We start from the raw sequence: 21,192 nt of genomic DNA on the forward strand, positions 1-21,192 counted from the left end.
GAGTGTTGTGTTGGTGGAGGAGTCCACGTGGTGGAGGAGGGCCGGTGGAGGCGTGGTGGTTTTGAAGGGCTGGTGCTAGGGATTGGGGTGGCGGGCAAGAGAGATACGAGATGGGGAATTAATGGCATGAGAAGCGGGGATGTGAGAGAGATCTGAGAGGAGGGGAGAGAAAGGAATACAAGAGTTAGCCTAATGACATGTCGAGCCATGTATGAAGTGGGCTTAATAATAAGTTGTCTTACCAAATGTTCCTATGTTACACTACTGGAAACTTGAATTGCTCTGTGAGTGACCAATTTTTCTGTGCGTTTTTTTCGGCGCGCATAGAAAAATGATGAATTTTCTGTCGGTTTCAAAATATCCCGACAGAAAAATACAAAAACCCACAGAAAAATTATATGCGTGGGAGTAAACACACGAAAAAAATAAACTCTCACAGAAAAATTGAAATTATTGTGTTGGTTCTTTAAATCCTCATAGAAAAAATATATACACGCATAGAAAAATTGGTATTACTGTGTCGGTTCTTTTATAAATGCACAGAAAGACAGACACACGCACAGAAAAATTCAAACGGCCACTAGGATTTAGCGTTCGCGCCCTCCGTTTTGGCGTTCGCGCTTTCCGTTTTGGCGTTCGGGCGTTCTCATGAAAACAAAATACATTAATTAATAAAAATAAATGAATAAACAAAAAAGTCCCTAACCTGCTGCCGCCGCCCACAACATCCTCGCACACGCACTCGACCCAAACCAGCACCCGCTCGGTTCTGTCACGCACACACGCAAACGCTGCGCCGCAGCTCCGCACGCAGCACGCCCCACCGTCGCAGCAGCTCCGCTCCCATGCCGTCCACCGCAACCAGGTCGGCAACCTCTAGATCCACGCCCCCCTAAGCTCCCCGCCGGCCGGCGCCACCGATTCCGCGCCCTCCCCTTCTCCAGCCCACCGGCCGCCGCGCCCCCCTCCCGTGCGCTGGCCTAGGTCCGCCGGCCGCTGGCCGCTAGGTGTCGGCCCCTGGCCGCTGGCCGCCGGTGCTCCGGGGCGTGTCCCCAGGGACCTTCCCCTCCACTGCTCATCTCGGCGCGACGATCCTCCTCTCCCTGTCGGTCTCCCCCGCCCTGCTCTTCCATCCTCCAGATCTGGCCACCAGTGCAGTCTGCTTCGGTTAAGGTACACTTCTCTCTTCACTGATCCTATTTACCTTAAAGAATGGAAAAGATGCTACCCATTATGTCCATGATAACTTGCCATGGGTCATCATGGAAGATGTAGATTTTTTGCAAACTGATAGTAAGTTTGTAGAGATTCTTTCATCACAAGGGACTTTCTTCTAGAATGATGACACTTACAATATAGGTTGTAAGTGTTCCAGAGAAAGAGGCCAAAAGGCACCCAAGGGGTGCAGATATCCTTTCATACAAGCTGCTCTAGTAGTTATCAGAAATCAGAGTAAATTTAGGTACCTAAGCCTATTGTTTTCCTCCCTCGGTATTTCATTCTCTTCTTTTCCACTTAGAAGCAAACAATGTGCCCTGAATCATTTAGAATGATTAGAGATTCCAAATGGTCAAATAGCTCAAGTATGAATATTAAATATGTTAGCGAAAGTCGAGGTGTCACTAACGATTAACAAAGAGGAACATGCACTACACTATAGGAAACGGTAAAATATAGCTGTGAAATATTATTCCTTCACTATCAGGCATAGCAAACATCCTAAGTACCCCTAGGTTTCAGTAATAGCAATAGTCACCATCGAGGCGTAGTCAAATCAAAAGCAACGACACAATCCGCCAAGGAAAGCAATTTCAGTCAATGAAATAGCAAATGCATATGGTAGTATCAGTTCTAGTTCTACATTTGCTTGAAAAGTTTGCTTGGGCCTTCTCTGTTGGTGTTGTAAGTGAGATTAACCTATGTCCCTCACATGATGAGGATGCTCTGCTCTAAAATTTTGTAAATGCTTGTTACTTTGGCTCCTTTGCAATGGATCTGGACTAGGGTTTGGCCCTGGAACTATAAAATAAAAATAGAAAACATGTACCTTGGTTATCACGTAGACATCTACGTTGCTTCCACTACCCAAGTCATTGAAGATACCAGCGCATATTGCTTCCTACACTAGTTGTATTCCCTCTTCCCTCTAGAATATATAATATTGATATTTTCATGACATGTACCTGTTCAGTACCTATAGGCAGCATATCAGCCATAGTGGCCTCACTAATAGCATATCAGCCATCGTCCTTCCATGCATTTGGTGCAAAAGAGCAATGGGCAGTGGGATAGGCCTAGAGGTCCATTCAGCGTTCACAAAGATGTTAAGCCAACCATCCTGCAATGGTTCAAAGAATTGCAGTTCCCTGACTCATATGCATCCAATCTGAAGCGTGGTGTGAATCTGCTGAAAAACAAAATTTTGGACTAAAAAGTCATGATTATCACATCTTTATGAAAAGGTTGCTCCCTGTAGTGTTTCATTGGTTTTTGCCAGATAATGTGTGGCGTTGTTTGGCTAAGCTTAGTTTCTTCTATCGGCAATTGTGTGCCAAAGAGCTTAGAAAAGATGTTATATGCTCTCTAGAGGAGAATGTTGCAGTGCTTCTTTGCAAAATGGAGAAGATATTTCCTCCTGGTTTCTTCAATGTTATGCAACATCTCATCATACATTTGCCTTATGAAGCACAATTAGGTGGTCCTGTCCTAGCACGTTGGTGCTATCCATATGAGAGGTAAATCTAGAAATATTCAAATAACTAGTTTATTTATGTCACTGACCGTAAGTTAGCTATCTGTAGTACGTTGCTCTCACTTCGTAGGTGTATCCAAAAACTTAGGAAAAAGTAAGAAATAAGGTTCATGTTGAGGCTGGCATTGTTGAGGCATTTCTTGTTGAAGAGGCTGCAAATACACTAAGTCTATATTTTAGACCCCATGCTCCATCTGTTAGAAATAAGGTGCCTCGCTATGATGATTGTCCATCTTCATTTCAAGGTACACGTGACCTTGACATTTTTAAATGCCCGAGTCGTTGCATGAGCCCTAGAGGTGTTCGTGAACTCTCAAACAAGGAGTACAAGATTTCTTTTCTATACATATTGACAAACATGCCAGAGGTGGATGCTTTCTTCACGTATGTTCTGCCAAAAACGTCATTACTGTTCTATTCTAGATTTTTTATTATCTAGGCATAACAAGAATTTTGTTCATGTAGACACTTTGATAATGAACAGTGGAAGAGCCGTATAGCTCCCACAGACCAGCAACGTCATGATTTAAGGTTAAAGGTTGGAAAAATAGTCGTGGTATACAATCTGGTCCAAATTTTTTTGATTGGTTCAAAGAGCAAGTAATTTTCTCATACACTTCAGCCTTTGTTCTGTTCCAACATTGTGAATTATGATAAAAAAACTTATCACATAATTTGTGGTTTTTCAGTGCTTGAAAACAGCTAGCATTCACAATGCTTTGTTCCAAATATCCTATGGTTACTGCCCTCGAGTTAGGTCCTATGGGTGTTATGATGTCAATGGTTATAGATTCCGTTCAAAGAAATATGAGAGTGGAAGAGTAGGGCTAACAACTATCAATAGTGGTGTTTATGTAACTTCTTTTGATGAATCAGACAATGCTCTAGAGTATTATGGAATCATAGAAGATATAATTAAAATTGAGTGGGAAGGCAGCATGAAACTAGAGTTGGTGTTGTTTTATTGCTCCTGGTTTGATCCAACACCCAATGGATTGAGGCATATTGAAGATCTAGGCTTGGTAGAGATCAATCATACATTAAGATTATCAAATTTTGATCCATTTATGATGGCTAGTCAGGTTACTCAAGTGTACTATCTGTCATACCCATATAAGAATAGAGAGTTGTCTTCATGGTGGGTTGTCTACCATGTTGCTCCACATGGATGTGTGCCTATGAATGAAAGCAGTAGTGAAGCTATGAATATGGAAGCGGTAGTGCAGGATGTCTACCAAGCGGATGGTTTGGATGGCGCCTTTGTCATTGATTTGAGTGATGACTTGGACTCCATAATTGCAACGGGATCAGATGAGGTTACTGACCCAAAAGACTTGGAAGCAATACAGAAATAAGTTGTTCTGGATGAGGAATATGATGAAGAAGCTATTGAAGAAGAGGAAGAGATGGAAGAGGATGATGAAGCAATGGATGAAGAAGATGAAAAAACTTATGATCCAAATGATTTTGGAATATGCAGTCCAAAATATATATTTTAGTTATGCTATTTGTTATGCATAAGATCCTATGTAACTGTTTTTGAATATGCAGCCAACAGTCCAGTATTAATATATCAGTTTGCATGTGTGCTTCAGTATTACTAAATCTAAATTCATGTTGTTTTCTCTCCAATCCTTTATCTAATGCAATATGCAGTCTAAAATATATTTTAATATATGCAGTCTAGTATTTTTTGTGAATGTGCAGCCAGCAGTCCATAATTATTAATATAGCAGTTTCCATGTTTGTTGCCCCTCCAATAATTTGTTGTCTGATGCACTATTTGTTTTAAGATGGATCTAACATATTGTATCTACTGCAGATGGTCAGTACACGCAACAAACGTGTACCCAGTTTTCGTGTAGCCGAAAGGAATGATGGTTCTGAAAGTGTAGGTGGTTCCATGGTCCATTCCATTCGACACACACGTCGTATAGCCAACAGCAGTGTAGCCCAAACAAATAGAGGTTCTAGAACTGCAGGCGATGCCTCACAAAGGACAATAGTTGTTGAAGCTCCCCCAATAGAGCCACCCAAGAAAAGAGGAAGGAAGGCAGGGTCCTGAACAAAATTTAAACAACCTCCACGTGGTGTTAAAGTGGCTCTTAAACCAAGTGGTGACGAGTGAGTGCATTTCTTGCTTGATTCTTTGTTGGCTCATGATCTTTGGTGCTAGTAATTTGTTAGCTTGATTCTTCTTTGCATACAATCCATCACTGTCTCGGTTAAGTGTGCAGTTTTTTTGTATCTACTAGCAGCTGCACATGATGTCCTTTTACTAGCATATGCACATAATCCTTGCAGCCAACCTTCTGTGCTGACCTGTTACTATATAATATATATTTATAGGCAATTCAGTTATATTTACTATCCGCCACCTTACAAATACACTACTCAGCTTGGGGTCATACTTAGAAGAGAATATCTAGGTGTGATTATGGAGGTGGATGAGAATGGTGATGAATTCAAGCGCCCAGCTCTGGATTGGGCTGATTATTTTCATAAAAATCCTAAGGCTACAGAAATAACAAGGGGAGAAAAGTGGTTTCCGAATTTTAGGTAAGACACCTATGTTCAATCTGAAATTTCTGAGCAACATCTAAAACTTGAAATTTCTAAAATCTATGCAATGTGAAACCTATGTTCATGGTTTTGTACCAATGCAGTGTTTGTTCCAAGTTGATGCGGACTGTGTTCTAGAAGCCTGTTTGAAGAAAAGGGTGAGGAACATGATGTATCAAGTCCGTGTGGATGCTGTCAAGGAGTACTACAGGGAAATAAAACACATAGAAATCAAAGATGCAGTAGCGTGCCATATTGACCTCGAGTATGAGCAATACAAGCAAGGAAAGCTCGAGTGGTTGAATGATGAGGTGTGGCTCCTCCTTTGTGCTTATTGGTGCTCAGATGAGTACAAGGTCAAACATAAGAGGGGGCAAACATCTCGCTCAAGTAATGAAGATATTGCTCAAAACCGAGGATCTAGACCATTCACAGAGACACAACAAGTATTGGTATGCACGTGTATATTTTTTTATTCTTTAATGTCTTTTTTAGGAACTTAGTAGCCTATTGTATATTCATATATCATTTGAAAATTTACTATTTTTTAGGAAGCTAACTTTGGACCACAGAAAGCAACCCCTATTAATACATTTGCTACGATGAAATCTGGCATAAAAAGCCTAGATAGCAATGGTAGATGTGGTCCAATTAGTAGCCAGAAAGCACAGAAACTCATGGTATGTATGTGACATGTGTGTAGAAAATTTCTGCTTGTACATTTCTAGTGTGTATACTACTTCAAGTACTTACATGACGTCTTTTGTGGAACTTCTTAATACAAAAGTTGTAGATAATTTAAGTATCTTCACTGTTCTAAAATTTCATGACTTCAGGTCATTAGGTTTGGGAGTTACAATTTTTTTAAGTTTCCTGTCAGCTTATGTTCATATCTGCACAGCAATGCTTTTTTGTGCTTTTTCACCCCGTTAACTTAAGAATCAGGTCTATGTTATAGCTAGATAGATGTGGAGAACTTCTTAAACTTTCCAAAATATTAAAGAACATATTTTTCTGTGATCTAGAACTCTAGTTATGATTTATTTAAGTGACTTTCTTGCTGTTGTCCAGAAATTTCAGAATACAACATTACCACGTTTTGGCTATCTGTAAATCTGTAGAACATGTTTCCTTGTTCTGGTCTTTGTAGGATGACTACCTTGCTGCTGTTAAGAGGATAGAATGTGCAAACGAAGAGGATGGAGACGGGGCAGACATGGAAGTGGATGGGCATGAGGTTGAGCAATAACAATATTTGATGGAAAGGCGCTATATGATGTGTCTAGTGGTGCCTCGAGAAAGCATGGGTGTCTTGCCATAGCAAATGGTGCGGTTAAGTCTTCAGATGTCAGGGCAGCCGGAAGGGAAAGAAACGTGCGTCCATCAAATTCAGTGACTATGCAAAACATGTCTCGAGAAATGGAAGAGCTACGTCGTGCAAATGGAAGGCTGGATCGAGAGAATCGTAAAAAGGACAACGCACTGCAGCAAAACAAAGTTCTTGTAGGCTTGGTACTGGTATGTGCAACGCTCTTGTAAATAATTCACCAATATTATATGTGAATTATCTAATGATTTGAATCTAAAATTTCTGTTCTTGCAATACACTTGTAGAACCTTTACCAGTCAACAGGAACGGTTGTACTAGAAGAAGCATTACGACACTTGTCTGCTACGCAAGCAATTGTGAGTATATCTTCATTCCACTATCAACATGTTTTGTAGTTGTCAGATCCATCACTCAGAGATTTTAATATGGAAAGGAAGTAGAAACTCATTAGTATTTTATGGGTACTATTCAGAATGTCAACACACAGTGCAGCAGTGAGGAAGTGGCCTCATGTTGATTGTTGTATAGCTACTGCAGTGAATTTGCATGGCTACTGCAGTGAGGAAGTGGCCTTATGTTGGTTTGTAATGTTTCACACCTTGAAAACCAGCAGTTTGAATACTTTAAACCTTATCCAATTCCACTAATTGTTGTAACCTTGTCCAATTTAGAGACTTTGCTAAAAGTGTTATATTGTTGGGTGAAAGGATCAAGATGCCCAAAAGGGGGGTGAATTGGGCTAATTCTAAATTTCTTTGTAATAATTAAATCCTATAGTTAGCCCAATTAACCCCTTGTGCCTAGAAAGTGTTCCTAATTGTTCTACCGCACAAAAGACTTGCAACCTAAGTTCCAATCCTACTCTAGCATGGCAATTCTAAGAATGTAAAGACACGAAATGAATTGCTCAAATTAAATGCTCAAAGTAAATGCTCAAAGTAAATAGAGAGGAAGGAACGCGGCGATGTTTTGCCGAGGTATCGGAGAGTCGCCACTCCCCACTAGTCCTTGTTGGAGCACCCGCGCAAGGGTGTAGCTCCCCCTTGATCCGTGCAAGGATCAAGTGCTCTGTACGGGTTGATTCTTCGACACTCCATTTCGGTGAATCACCCACAACCGCTCACAACTTGAGTTAGGTCACCCACAAGCTCCGCCAGGTGATCACCGAACTTCCAATCACCACCAAGCTGTCTAGGTGATGGCGATCACCAAGAGTAACAAGCACGAACTCTCACTTGACCACGACAAACCTAATGAGAAGGTGGATGCACACTTTGCTACTCTTGATCTTCACTAATGAGGGCTATCTTTGGGATTCTCAAATCTCAATCACCTCACTAGGACCTTGCTCTTCTTGGCACTCTCTAAGGTGTTTCTCAGCTGTTGTAATAAGCAAAAGTACCCCCACACACGAGCGGAGGTTGTATTTATAACACCGGCTGAAAAACAAACCGTTATGTGTCTCTACGGGGTGATCGGATGCTCCGGTCATGTTGACCGGACGCACCGGTCAGTATACCCCGAGCTCTAGTGGTTATGAGTTGACCGGACGCTGGCAGCGTCCGATCAACACTGACCGGACGCGTCCGATCAACACTGACCGGACGCGTCCGATCATGTTTTCCCCTCACTGGAACCTTACTGATGTCGACCGGACATTGGATCTCTAGAGTCCGGTCACTTGCTGAGCAGCGTCCTGTCAGCTTTGATCAGACACGTTCGATCAGGATTATCCCTCTTTAGGACCTTACTGGAGTCGACCGGACACTGGCCCTCAGCGTCCGGTACCATGACCTCGCAGCGTCCGGTCATTTCCATATGATTTCACCTTGGTCAAATGAACTGACCGGACTCTGAGCCAGCGTCCGGTCACACCGGAGCCAGCGTCCGGTCAGTATTTGACCCTCCATTCACTTCCAACTCTCGAACATATGGGAATGAAGTTTGCTCCATTGGATCAAAGGGCTGTTGTGGAGCTACCTAGTGCTAGTTTTAACAAGTGTGCACCACACCTAACTCACTAGACTCACCTAGGTCAAGCTACCCGTTCATACCCCCCTTAATAGTACGGCCAAAGGAAAAACAAAGTCCTAAACTACTCTAAGTATCTCTCCAACTCCAATCGACACTTAGAACTAGTCTATCCTTAACCTTGTCGTCCATCCTTTGAAAACCGAAATGATTTCTATCGTAGGGGTATGACAACCATGATTACCCAATCGATCTCCATTACCGTGACCTAACTCAATTGTTTCTACAAAACACACGTTAGTCACAGTAATCACGTATTGTCATTAATCACCGAAACCCAACTAGGGGCCTAGATGCTTTCATTGGGAGACAATTACACTTACTGTAACTTTGTTCACATTCAGGCAACTAGGTCTTCCCATGCTGCCTCAAAATTTGCCAACAATGGTAATGATGTTGACCACACCAATGGGGATCTTCATGCTGCAAACGTTGACAACAATCAAGGTTCCGACAACAATGGCGATCATGCATCGATAATGTGATGGTTGTGTTTAGTTACAAAACATGGATGTGATGGTGGTTTCTTCTTTTGTAGAGTTGTGCTTTTGCACATTAACTAGTAGGTGGCGCTAATATGTTAGCTTTAGTTTTAGCTATAATATGACTCAATGATGCATGCTGGTACTTTACTCATCTTGACTGAGATTTGAACAGCTGAGATGAGATGATAATGCTTTTAAATGTATTGATACCGGACCATTTGGACATCATCTATATGTAGCCCGGATGCCATTAATGAATGTGCTGAACATTTGGATCTTTATATGTACGCTATCTATTATGTTGTGATGAAATTACAATATTGACAGTCCATATTTAATATGTTGTTGCTACTGTTTTGTTTCTATATAATTATTGTATCTAATTTGTTGCATGGTTAAGGGTTTTTTCTATCGGTGGCCGAGACCGACAGAAAAATAAAAAAAATTCTATGAGTGTACCTCTACGACTCTATCGGGACAACATCGATAGAAAAATCGGCTCTTCCTTTTTTCTGTGAGGATTAATGCACACAACATTTAAATTTAATCTAGGTTAACGTAATTTTTCTGTGTGTGTAACACCCACAGAAAAATTGTTTCTTACGGTGAACACATAGAACAATTGAATTTTTCTGTCATTATATTTCCGTGTGTATTTTTCTGAGGGTACACCGTCAGAAAAATATTTTTCTAATGGTATTCGTATTTTTCTGTGTGTTTTCGCACACACAGAAGAATGCGAGTTTCCAGTAGTGTTAGGTGAAGCTGAAGCCAAATGAAGTTGTTCCACGAGAAAAGATAGAACTGGAGCCATTTTGGCTGGAGCTAGAGTTCTACAAAATGGACCCTAAGTACAATGAAAATGGCTATGATAACTTACATTTATGATAAGAGATGAAGTAACTTTGTTTCTAATAACTGACATGTATGGTATAATTTTCTTCTTATTTGTATCAAGGTGCTTTGAGTAAACTGACACACCTAAATTAAAATTATTGCATGTGTAAACTATGTAGAGGGGAATGAAGATAATTGGAGAGGCATGGAAACTCATACACCCAAATTAAAGTTTTTGTGCAATTTGGACATTATTCTTCATGGATATTAGGATAATTGTTTATCTAAGTGAGCTACTTTCTTCCTTGTAACTACATATGATCTTCTTATTAGGGCATGGAATAACTTCCTATAGTAGTAATATCCGAAAAAAGTAAACTCCAAATAATTTCAACAACAATTTGGAAATGATGGCAGCCAGGAGGGTGGGGATGTTATGTAGACGGTACTCTCCATTCCAAATTACAGTCTAAATCAAACTTCCTTGACTTTGACCAAGTCATGTAAAAAATATTAGGATGTACAAGTTTAAATAAATGCACTATCAGAACTTATTCCATGGAGAACTAAATGATACTAATTAGTTTGGTGTTGTAGACATAGGCAGACTTTTTCAAAAACTTTGTTAGAACTAGAGAAATTTGATTTTGGACAACTCAGGGAGTTCTACCCAAGGCATGGCCCAATGCACCTTGCATGTTGGCCTCACTATCCCTGTATCCAGGGCCGGCCGCAGGGGTATTCCTAGGTACCCATTAGAATACCCATAATTTTGGTAAAACAAACAAATATATATTTTAGGTGTTAGCATATCTGCTTTGCATTATGGAAGAAAGCTACAAAGGCAAAGAAAACAGCTTCTACATCCACACCAAATCCCTCCTTTTTTTTTTGATAATGTCACCGGGGGGTGAGAAGCCCCCAGCATATATCCCTCCTTCTTGCTATAGACTTATGATCCTATATTCCAATATATTGTTGCATATTTGCATTGTTCACATAGAATACCCTGATGTAAAACCCACAACAACCGGCTACTCTGATCGACAATTTCCTATCCTATCAAAGTCCCAGATCGGATCTCGGGCTCCAGCTGACCTGGATCTAGGCATATTATCTCGATTGGTGCTTATTAGGTAGTCACCGTCACCATGGCAGAACGGCTGCACCAATGAATTCACTGGTTTCCTAGATTGTACCCCCTGGGAGATTAATTGGCTGGTGGTGCATGAATGTGGGATGGAAGCATCCATCCAAGCAGAACCCAACAAGTGCATTAAGGCACGCTCAGATCGATAGTGCAACTCATCCTGCGGCGAGGAGGGAGGGGGCGGCCGGGGGGTCTCTCTCACTGAGAGACAAAGGGAGATTGGTCTTGGCTTTGTGTAGCATTACAACAGGCTAGGTGGGAGAGAAAGAGAGAGAGAAGCATAAAGCAATCGAATCGATCGATCTGGCGCCGGCAAAGGGGCTCCGTCCTCCCCTCCCTCCCGCTCGCCGGCCGGCCGGTAGGCCCGCTCGTATTATTGCATGAGACGCGTGGGATGACGGGAGGCATGGATCGGAGGCGAGAGGAGGGAGAGCCGCGCGAGCCCGAACAAATTCCTCCGCGGTCCGCGCCGCATGCGTGCCTGCCGCGGGTGCCGGCAAGCCGGGGTCGGTCCCGCCCGGCCGGCCCGATCGATCCCCTAGCTCCTTCGCCGCTAGCTAGCTGCACGCCCCTGACCCCTGATGCCGAGATCTGAACAAACCGTTGAACTCCCCTCGTCACGTCGCTTTCCAGGCCTGCCGCGATGCCCCCCTTCCGTCCCATTGCCTTATCTCTCTCCTCACCAGGCCCATCTCTGTCGCGGCGGCCACCTCGACGACGCATGTGCTCCCGTGGGTGGGCGGCGTGCCCGCGCTCGCGGAGGATATCCCCGTCTATGACAACGACGCCTTAATCCTTCTCGCCAGACAGATGCAGGCCCCTCGCTGCGGCCGGCCGGCCGGCCGGCGCGCCTGCCCCACCACCCGATAGTCGTGGAAGCACATACCCACATACAGTACGTCTGGTAGCCGATGGAGCCGGTCCCCGCGCGCGCTGGAGTACGTAGTTGGAGAGTGGCGGCGACGTATAAATAGGCATGGGAGAAGCATACGCTTGCTTGCTTTTGTGTGCTTCTGCCTACCCCTTCTTTTTTTCGTTTTGGCAATGTTTGTATTGCACCGTGATGTGGACTGAGAAGAATTTTTGGTATTGCGTTGTAGTATTGTCGTGTACTCCGTATACGATGGTGCTCTTTAGGATCGATTTTCTGATGTTTGTGGTTGACGATCTCTACAGTGTGCTTGGGATGACTCAGCTACATGTGTCAATTGTGATAGAACTAGCACAGAATGCGCGAATAACTCCAAGCTGAAGCAAATCCGAGTCCACTAACGACGAGATCTGCTGCTGCCCTTTTGCCGCACAGTAAATTGCTAAGTACTTGCCATATATTACACCACACGCGCGGGTTCTGTTTGCTGCCAGCAGGTAATAGTTTCTCCACCTCACACAGCGTTTTCCCTGGGCGGGCCCAACACTATTTTGTCATATATGCGCACACGGCAATTAATCCAACTATCTGCATATGGCTGGAGTCCTGCAAAACCGAAGGTGTAGTCCTGGACACTTCTCGATCCAAATAAAACACGATCAACCCATGAAATCAAGTTTGTATTCACTTCTTCCTCAGGCCGTGATCCAATCAATGAGTTAACGGCCAAATGACACGCAGTGCAAACTTCAGAGTCCATTTGAATTCTTAATGAGGTTCATAATGAAGCAAATGATCGTATATATAATATAGCAGTTGTGCTTGAGTTCGTACCGATATTATCGAGTAAGGGAGTGAGGAGGATATAACAAGGAAAAAGAAGTTGGTAGCACGTTACGATGGGCTGTTGTGTTGAGCTTGAGCAGACACGGCCCAGCAATAATGGCAGAACTATATATTGGGCCGAAGATAGGCCCAACTGTCTAAATACAATTTGCGGCCACTCTGTAGTTCTGTGTCGTTGGCAATTGGCATGGTGAGTTCGTCAAATGGACAGCCCAATTTCGTTTTTTTTTTCCCCACCGCATTTGCTGGTGGCCCCGGTACGGTTCGAGAAGATGCCATATGGCCCATGGTTCCCTTCTCCGGAGGGCGGAGAAGTGGAAAACTGTGGCCCAGGTGGACGGGCACATCTCCTTGCCTTCGGCCTTCAGGCGCCTGCAGCAGTAAGAACTGAACTAGTGCAAGAACCAAGAAGGCAGGCAGAGGACCAGGACCAGCTTTGGCCAGCAGCAGATGGCAGAGAGTGGCCTGTGAGTTGAGATTTGAGAACCGAGGCTGGATGCGTGCGGCGTGCGGCGGCGAGGACCGAGGATGTGGCGTTGTTTGCCCGTTGGCGTTTGCCCGTTGGATAAGCCGATAAGGTGCCATAATACAGTTTTCAGTCCATCCCAGTGCCCACCACCCTGCCATTGCTGGAGTGACCTCCCGCGGTGCAGCGAACCTAGCAATATTCCCTCCGCCGAGAGGAGCCGAACCGGGTGCGCCCGCCACGCCGCGCGCGGGCGCGGCTCACCAGGGCCCAGGGTCAACGGCCCGCACCTGCAAACCACCGGCCACGCCGCCCACCGGACGCCAAAGCGACCAAAATTATCGTTTATCCCGGTCCCGGCCGTTTCCAGGAATCCAACCCGAACCCAATCCATGGACCGTTTTTAAGCCCCCCCGAGGAGCCCACCGCACCAGCCCCGCCCCCGCGCCGCACAATCTCCTGCTCCCTCGTCAGGACTCGGCCGGCGGGCGACAACCGGAGAGGCACAGCTAGCGCACCAATTAATCATTAGCCGGAGAGCGAGCGAGATGATTCTGGTGGCGATCGTGGCGGAGCTGCTGGAGGAGTACACGGCGCTGGTGGCGCGGGTGCTGGAGCAGCTGCTCCACGGCGCGCCCTTCCCGCGCCGCATGCGCTTCCTCATGCTCCGGAGCCTCCCCTTCGCCGCGCCGCCGCTCCCGCCGCCGCCGCCAGCGCACGCGCTCCACGTCGCGACCCGCGCCTGAGCCCACGTACGTCGCGCGCCCTGCCGTCGCTCTTCTGGTATAAAGGAGTACTATTCCTCACCGTGTTTGGTAGTACGTACGTACTTGCTGTAATTCTCAGTCATGAAGAAAAGGCCGTAGTAAATCTGCAGTGGCTCCACAGCTCCTCCTCGTTGTCTGAATGTCTCGTTGAGAAGCCTCAGCAAGAGCAGCTCATTTCCACGGATCTGCTATGTAAATTCTTTATAATTTTCCCAAGCAATAGTAGTGATTGATGAACAGGAGATTCGGAGTTGTTCTACGTATTTTTCCAGTTTGGATAGCCTTCAGTTCTTCCAGTGGTACAGTAGCTGCCTAGCTGGTTCGGGATGTGACTAGAGTTTACTCTTTTCCGGTGCCGTCACGGTCAGGAGTCGCGAGGCGTCTGGATATTTTGGACGGCCACGTGGCGCCGCATGCGAGCTTCCCAGCGTCGGATCACGATCTGACGCCTGGCCGCAGAGTCGCCGTCGCTGGCGAAACAAAAGAGAAAATTCGTGATTGCCATTAAAAACTATAACAATCCTTCATTGCATTTAAAATTATATGTTCCCTTCATTACCATCAGTTTTAGATTTTCCATTCTCTCGTTGCCACTGCTGTTACAGACCGAGTCACGGCGTGACTTGCTCCCATACCCGACGTCCAGACACCATCGCAGGGCTGGCTTGGGGTCATGGGCTCGACGTCGCAGGGCTGGAGCAGGATGGCGTGGCGAGGTCAGTGGAGGTTCGACATCATGGCACGGCATCGAGGTGGTCGGGGATGTCGAGCGCGTCCGCGTGGTTGGCTCCGAGGTGGACGCGACGAGTGCGGTGGCGTTGCGATGCCGGGGTGGATTGCAGTGCCAACGGGGCTCCCGTGACGCGACGGCTCTGGGTCGAGGCGGGTCGAGGCGAGGAAGATGTGCTGGTGGTGCTGGAGCTCGGAGCTGCTCGACATAGAGACACCGACGGCAGCTCGGTGCAAGGGACGCCGGTGCTCGTCGACGTGGAAGATGATGAGGCCGACGGTGGAAAATGGGTTAGCAGAGCCTGACTTCGGCCGGTTCAGCTGCCTGCTCCCACTCCCACCGAAGGTTTTATGACCTGTTTTTCTATCAAACCTAGTATAGACAAGAAGATCGACCTACCATTAGCAAACTCACTATCCATCACGGGCCCCTGCGTTTGACGGGCAAAGCAAAGTTTGACCGTCTTTTGGACTGAGCATCAGTCGGAGGGACACACCGAGGCGAACCCGGCGAGCATTGTTGCGCCGGGCCAGCAGAAAGCCGATGAAATCAGCCCAGTTCATTAAATCCAACACGTAAGTAATCGGAATAAGTAATCAAATAAGCCTCACCAGACCAGCAGAAAGCCCGCGAAATCGGCCCAGTCCATTAAGCCTAACACGTAAGTCTGAACTCTAAAGTAATCAAATAAGACCCACGGTTTAGTTTTTTTTTTTTTTTTTTAAAGACCCACGGCACTGGGCCTCAACTACAATACTTAGATATTGTGAGGAGGAAACCGAAATCTGTTGGTTATCCAAAATTACCATATAAATGAGTTTACGACTACCTCAATAATCTTTTCCGATTAATAAACTATCTTATGCGGGCCATCAAATACATTTTTTCAACCAAATTGATTGCTTCCTAGGACTTTGGGTCCATTTAGTAGGGATCCTCCAGGAGGAGCACCCTAATCAAGGCCATACTTCTGATTTAGGTACTCAGCCTTTCTTGGTCCTATTTTGCATCTGCTCGCCCTCAAGCCAGAGCCCGCCAATATACGGCAACAGTCAGTTACAAATGGGGTCCATATATCATTGGGGGCAAGCTTTCTTGTCTTTCCCCTCACTCCTTTCCTCAACACGCGGAGAGGCAGACAGCTGCGCCCGCGCCCGCGCCCACGCGGAGGCGAACGACCGCTCCTGTGTGGCGAAGCCAGGCAGAGGCGGACGACCACACCCTCATGGTGGAGCCGCGCGCCCACGCAACAACGGCGGAGGCGGGCGGTCGCGCCCGCGCCCACACGACGACGACGAAGGCGTTGAACAATTCCAAAAATTGAAACAACTTTACCACATGATTTTGCCATATCACATAGAGTAAGATTAAGACTATGACAAGCACATGACATATATAATACTCTTGGATTGATATCAATTAACCTTTTTTTTACCCCTTGGTATTTTCCTTTCATGTTAGAATCATTGTCATAGCCTTAACCCCTTATATCATTAATATTAAGGCCGAAGGAGTTCATAGCCTCAACCAATACATTAAAACGCCCCAAATCAGATGTGTCATCCACCTTCAAGAACCCCAAAAAATATTTCTCAATTTTTATTTGGGCATTAGACAAATTAACACATCGAACTAACAAAATCATTTGTTCTTGATGATTCACATCGGGTGCAATCAAGAATAATGGAAAAATACTTGGCCTCTTTAACAACCTTTACGATAGAGTTTGTGATATCAACAGCCAAAAGAGAAATAAACTCATTCCGAATTTTATGACTAAGATAATGATAATGAATTTCTTTGTTTCGAATACGTCTGATGTGGTCTTGCATTACGAAGTCAAATTCTGCTATCATCTCGGCACAAGCTAAGAAATTGCCATTATTATCATTGTAAAGTTGCTCACTGCTTCCTCTAAAAGCCAAGTTGCATTTGCCACGAAATTTCACAATTGCAACTATTCTTAATAAAACTAGCCTCAAACGTTCTTTCTCCTTTGTAATTTGCTGCTGCAATTCTTTGTCAATTGTTTGCTTTTTCCACGGTCTAGCTCTCAATTCATTCCAACTGTTCATATTACTAATATTCTCAGCACTTTTTTCATGGTCTTTAAGCTTCAAACTAATATGCCTCCAATCTCTATACCCATCATTTGCTAAGGCACTCGGATTCTTGCTAGTGCTAGACTTGAAGAACTTACAGCAGAAACAAAATACTTTGTCAACATTCTTTGAATAAACTAACCATTTTCTATCATATAACTCTCTGTTGCTTAGTTTTCTAGAATAATGGGCATATGAAAAATGTCTTGAGGCAGCATCATGAGGGAATTTGATGTTCTCTTCTCTTAGAGGCCATTTCTCCACTAATATGTCTCGTGCTTTATTACCAAGTTTATCCCAATTTCTTGAATCATAAATATCCAAAGTGTAAACCGGTTGCTCATCAATACTAATAGATTGTTCTTGTGCACCCGATGCATGAACGATGTTCGCAGGGTCACTTACACTGTTATTATCGACACCAATGTCGACATTTTCTTCCTCATTCTCATTAGTTGGTTCATCCAGGGCAACTATCGCCAGCTCATCAGGATTCGTCGAAGCAGTTGTACTACTCTTGAAAAAATTATCAATAGATCCTCTTTGTGATTCTATCAATTCATCCACACGTCTTTTCCTTTTCCTTTTGTCATTACCAGATTCAAACTTTCTAAATGACATTATATCCCACGATCCTGAAATTTAAATAAACACAAAATAGTTAAAAAGTGAAAACCTATGTAACTTGAAACTTACAAATAAATTAATCATCAATATGTGCAGCAACGGTGCTTACCTTTGGATGGATGTGGACCGATCCTTTCTGTCCTCTGCCAACTGCCATGGTGTGGATCTTGCGTGATGATAGATGAGGGCATGACGGATCAATGATCACTGATGATTGACAGGATCATGGGATCGTCGAATAGAAATATAGAATAGTCAGGGAGCCTAAGAAGTGTACAGTTGCTCGATTACCTCCTGAGTCCTGACGTGTTGCGTTGCTTCCGGCGGCCGCGGCGCCGCGCGTTCGCTCCGTCTTCTGAGCGGAATAGGGCGACACCACACCAGAGTCGAGTCAAATACTACAGACCTGAGAGGCTGAGAGCTGCGCTACTTCTGTGTGACTATATTTGGGCCATAGAAGCCCACGTACGTATACATACCAGTACTAATGCACTATATGGGTGAGGCCTATGGCAATCCGAGGCCTAGTGCGGTGGCACACCCTGCACACCCCCAGGGCTGGCCCTGGTTGACATGCAAATGCTCGTTGTTTGAAGAATAAATTAAGTATTTGAAAAACAGATCAAATAACGATTATAATGTGCCATGCAGATCCAAGTTGCCAGGATACAGCGCAGAGTTCCTGAATATGGATGGACAACCCAAAAGGTCTTCCAGTTCCTGAATTTCGTGGTCAATGGGGGTATACAGTTCAATCTTTGTTGGAGAAAAACATTACATGCTCTCCTTCATGCTCAGCTGTCAAATGTTTACTGCTAATCTTGTTGTATTGCAAATCTGCAGCCAGGTGCTCTATCTTTGCTTTCCGTCGCCAAGTGCAACAAGTGAACCCTCCGGTTTGGATGCCTGAACTTAGTCCTGTAATGTAAATGATAATTTTGATTTGACCGACCTGACTTGAATTGCTCATGTTTATTTCTACTCCAGATCTTTCAGCATGTTATTCTTGATCTTCCTGGGCTTGCATTCTTCACTACCTATGCACTGTTAGCACTTTTCTGGGCTGAGATACTATACCAAGCACGTGGACTAATGACTGATCGACTTCGATCAGGTTTCTACATCATTAACTGTGTTGTTTATGCATTGCAGGTAAAGCAGGATCTTTCTGTGTCTAGTGCTAATTCATTTTGTATAAATTTTGCTTGAATTTGTTGGCTCTGTGCTGAATAACATTGCACAAGCAATGATAAAATAACATTTTCATTTTCGTTGTATATGTTGATATTCCACATTATTAGAAGCCAACTAGAACTGTAGAATTCATGACATTTGGCATAATGCGAAAGAAGATCTCTGATGTTTAAAACTCGAATGTCAAAATAGAGATGCTTAATAACACAAATATGTAAAAGGAAGAATCTTTATTTGACAAATTTTGGTAGCTTTTTTTTATGGACGACTGCTTAGTTTTGTATTAAAGAGTTGCTCGTGTTTGTCTTCAACACAAATCTTCTTATTTCAATTGTTCAGATGTTTATATTCACCCACCTGTTATGCTATACATAACATTCTGATAAAAGTATTCTCTCTTCAGGGATTTCTGTGGCTGTGTCTGTGGTGGAATCCAAATCACTCTATGCTAGTCATTTCTAAGTTATTCATTGCAGGACTTTCCTTTTTCACTGCCTTGGGTTTTCTGCTCTATGGAGGAAGGCAAGATCATGAACACTACTCAATGTTCTTTAAATTTCTGAACAGCGATGCATGGATTTTTTGTTTTGTTTTGTTGTTAGTCAATTGGACTGCCTAGATTGGCTGCAAAACATGTACCTCAGAAGTATAAATCTAAGAAATTGTACTAGTACTAAGTGATATCCATTAAGTTCAGGGTTTGATCTAGCTACCGCACTGCATTCAAATATGCACTTATACGATTCTGATTTGTTGGGCAGGTTTTTCATCATGCTGAAATATTTTCCTATTGAGTCAAAAGGAAGGCAACAAAAGCTGAGAGAGGTCGGCAGAGTTGCCAGCATATGTTTCTGCTGTTTCTTGGCACGATGCATAATGGTAAGGATTTTTGTCCACTGGAAGTTGTGCAGGTTTAGCTCTCACAGTTCATTTATGAAATTTGCACTGTATTTGCTTTGCAGATGTGCTTCAATGCATTTAACAAACAAGCTGACCTCGATGTTCTTGACCATCCAATTCTGAATTTCTTCTGTTACCTGGTACTGGTGAATTCTGCAAAGCATGAAGTTATATGTGTTCTGAGTTTGGCAACTCCAAAATGATGCCTACTATAACTCTGGTGTTCCACTATTCCTATCATCTTCTTTTCTGCAGCTTGTCGAAATTCTACCTTCATCTCTTGTCTTGTACATTCTGAGGAGGATTCCTGCAAAACTACGGCTATCTCAGTATCACCCCCCCCAGCAGCAGCTAGAGATAAGGCATTGCCATCTTCTGAGCTGAAAATGGTGACTGCTGTCGAGCTATGCAAAATCAACTGCAAGACGCTTTGTATAACATTTGTCTAGGTAGGCATGCAAAAAAATTCTGTAGCTCAGCTATAGCTAACCCTGTTAGTTCAATGTACTAATTTTATGAAATTTAGTGTTCCTTAGTGTTATTCAAATTGAGCATATTGAAGGAAAGCACCGTTGTAAAATTGAGCTACATGAAAAGTTGAAAAAGTTTTTTTTTTCTGGAGATGAGTTTAACAGCGAGTTACCCTGTCAGTTTACAAAACGACATGGGCTGTCAGTTTCGAACCTTGCAAGCGCTTGTGAAAATCTTGGGCACCACTTCGCTGCAAGTTTTTCCTAACACGTATAACCGGTGATGGACGGCCGACTGGCTAGCATGCAGAGGACTATAACACCGGCGAGATGCCTCATGGGTGACCAGGATGATGAGACGGTCTAGCATATCCTCACGGCGGCGGATATGCCGTGACCCGTCGCGCGGTTGCATAGCGCGCGACCCTCAGCCCCCCGCGCGCGAGGCGCGACCCAGCCCACGAAATCCCCCGCCCCTTTCCATTTTCGGCAGCACCCAAATCCCCCATTCGCTACCGGCCGCCACCTCATGCGCGCTGCTCGAATCTGCCGGTCGCTACCTCCTTTCCGCTCGGATCTGCCGGCCGCCACCCCCACTGCATCCATCCGGAATCTGCCCCTCCCCTCCCCGATTTGGTCCTCCTCCCTGCAGATTAGATCCTCCTCTCCGCAATGAACACATGAATGCAGGTAATCTCCCTCTTCCCCAAAATCTTACCTATCACAAGAATCGATCTTCATCCATTTCTCTGCAAACGATTTGCGTATGCATCTAGATCGGTCGGTGCAATACAGACTAGATGTGGATTTCGAGGTCCAGTTGCTTGTTTTCGTCCACATCATTCCATATTAGGTGGAACGATTGGATCTCCTCTGTTGCTTTGATTGATTGATCCCAAAATAAATCGATAGCTGCATCTTAGTTTTGGTTACAACCATGGCTCTGGATGTTCAGAGATATAAATGTAGGCATCTATGAAAATGTTGAAATGGCAATTATTTGCTGCAGATTGTAAAAGAAGTTGCTCTACATTGTAAAAGAAGTTGCTCTACATTGTGGTGACATTGTCTG

The 21,192-nt window shown here is 44.3% G+C and overlaps 2 protein-coding genes across 2 annotated transcripts; both read left to right on the plus strand.

Annotated features, from left to right (window-relative positions):
- The first annotated feature begins 5,916 nt into the window (after window positions 1–5,916).
- LOC136466020 (uncharacterized) lies at window positions 5,917–14,076 on the plus strand. The gene is given in 5 exon segments (XM_066464534.1): window positions 5,917–5,994; window positions 6,465–6,570; window positions 6,573–6,832; window positions 9,020–9,156; window positions 13,863–14,076. Coding segments are annotated over 5 exon segments (795 nt in total).
- A 4,125-nt stretch (window positions 14,077–18,201) lies between these two features.
- On the plus strand, window positions 18,202–20,034 carry LOC136466021 (tobamovirus multiplication protein 3-like). The gene is made up of 7 exons (XM_066464535.1): window positions 18,202–18,298; window positions 18,400–18,452; window positions 18,544–18,708; window positions 19,154–19,272; window positions 19,512–19,629; window positions 19,713–19,790; window positions 19,906–20,034. The coding sequence occupies exons 1-7, from the start codon at window positions 18,202–18,204 to the stop codon at window positions 20,032–20,034; spliced, it is 759 nt and encodes a 252-aa protein (XP_066320632.1).
- The last annotated feature ends 1,158 nt before the right edge of the window (window positions 20,035–21,192 follow it).

This window comes from Miscanthus floridulus, chromosome 7, assembly GCF_019320115.1.
Source record: "Miscanthus floridulus cultivar M001 chromosome 7, ASM1932011v1, whole genome shotgun sequence".
NCBI classification, from domain to species: Eukaryota; Viridiplantae; Streptophyta; class Magnoliopsida; order Poales; family Poaceae; genus Miscanthus; species Miscanthus floridulus.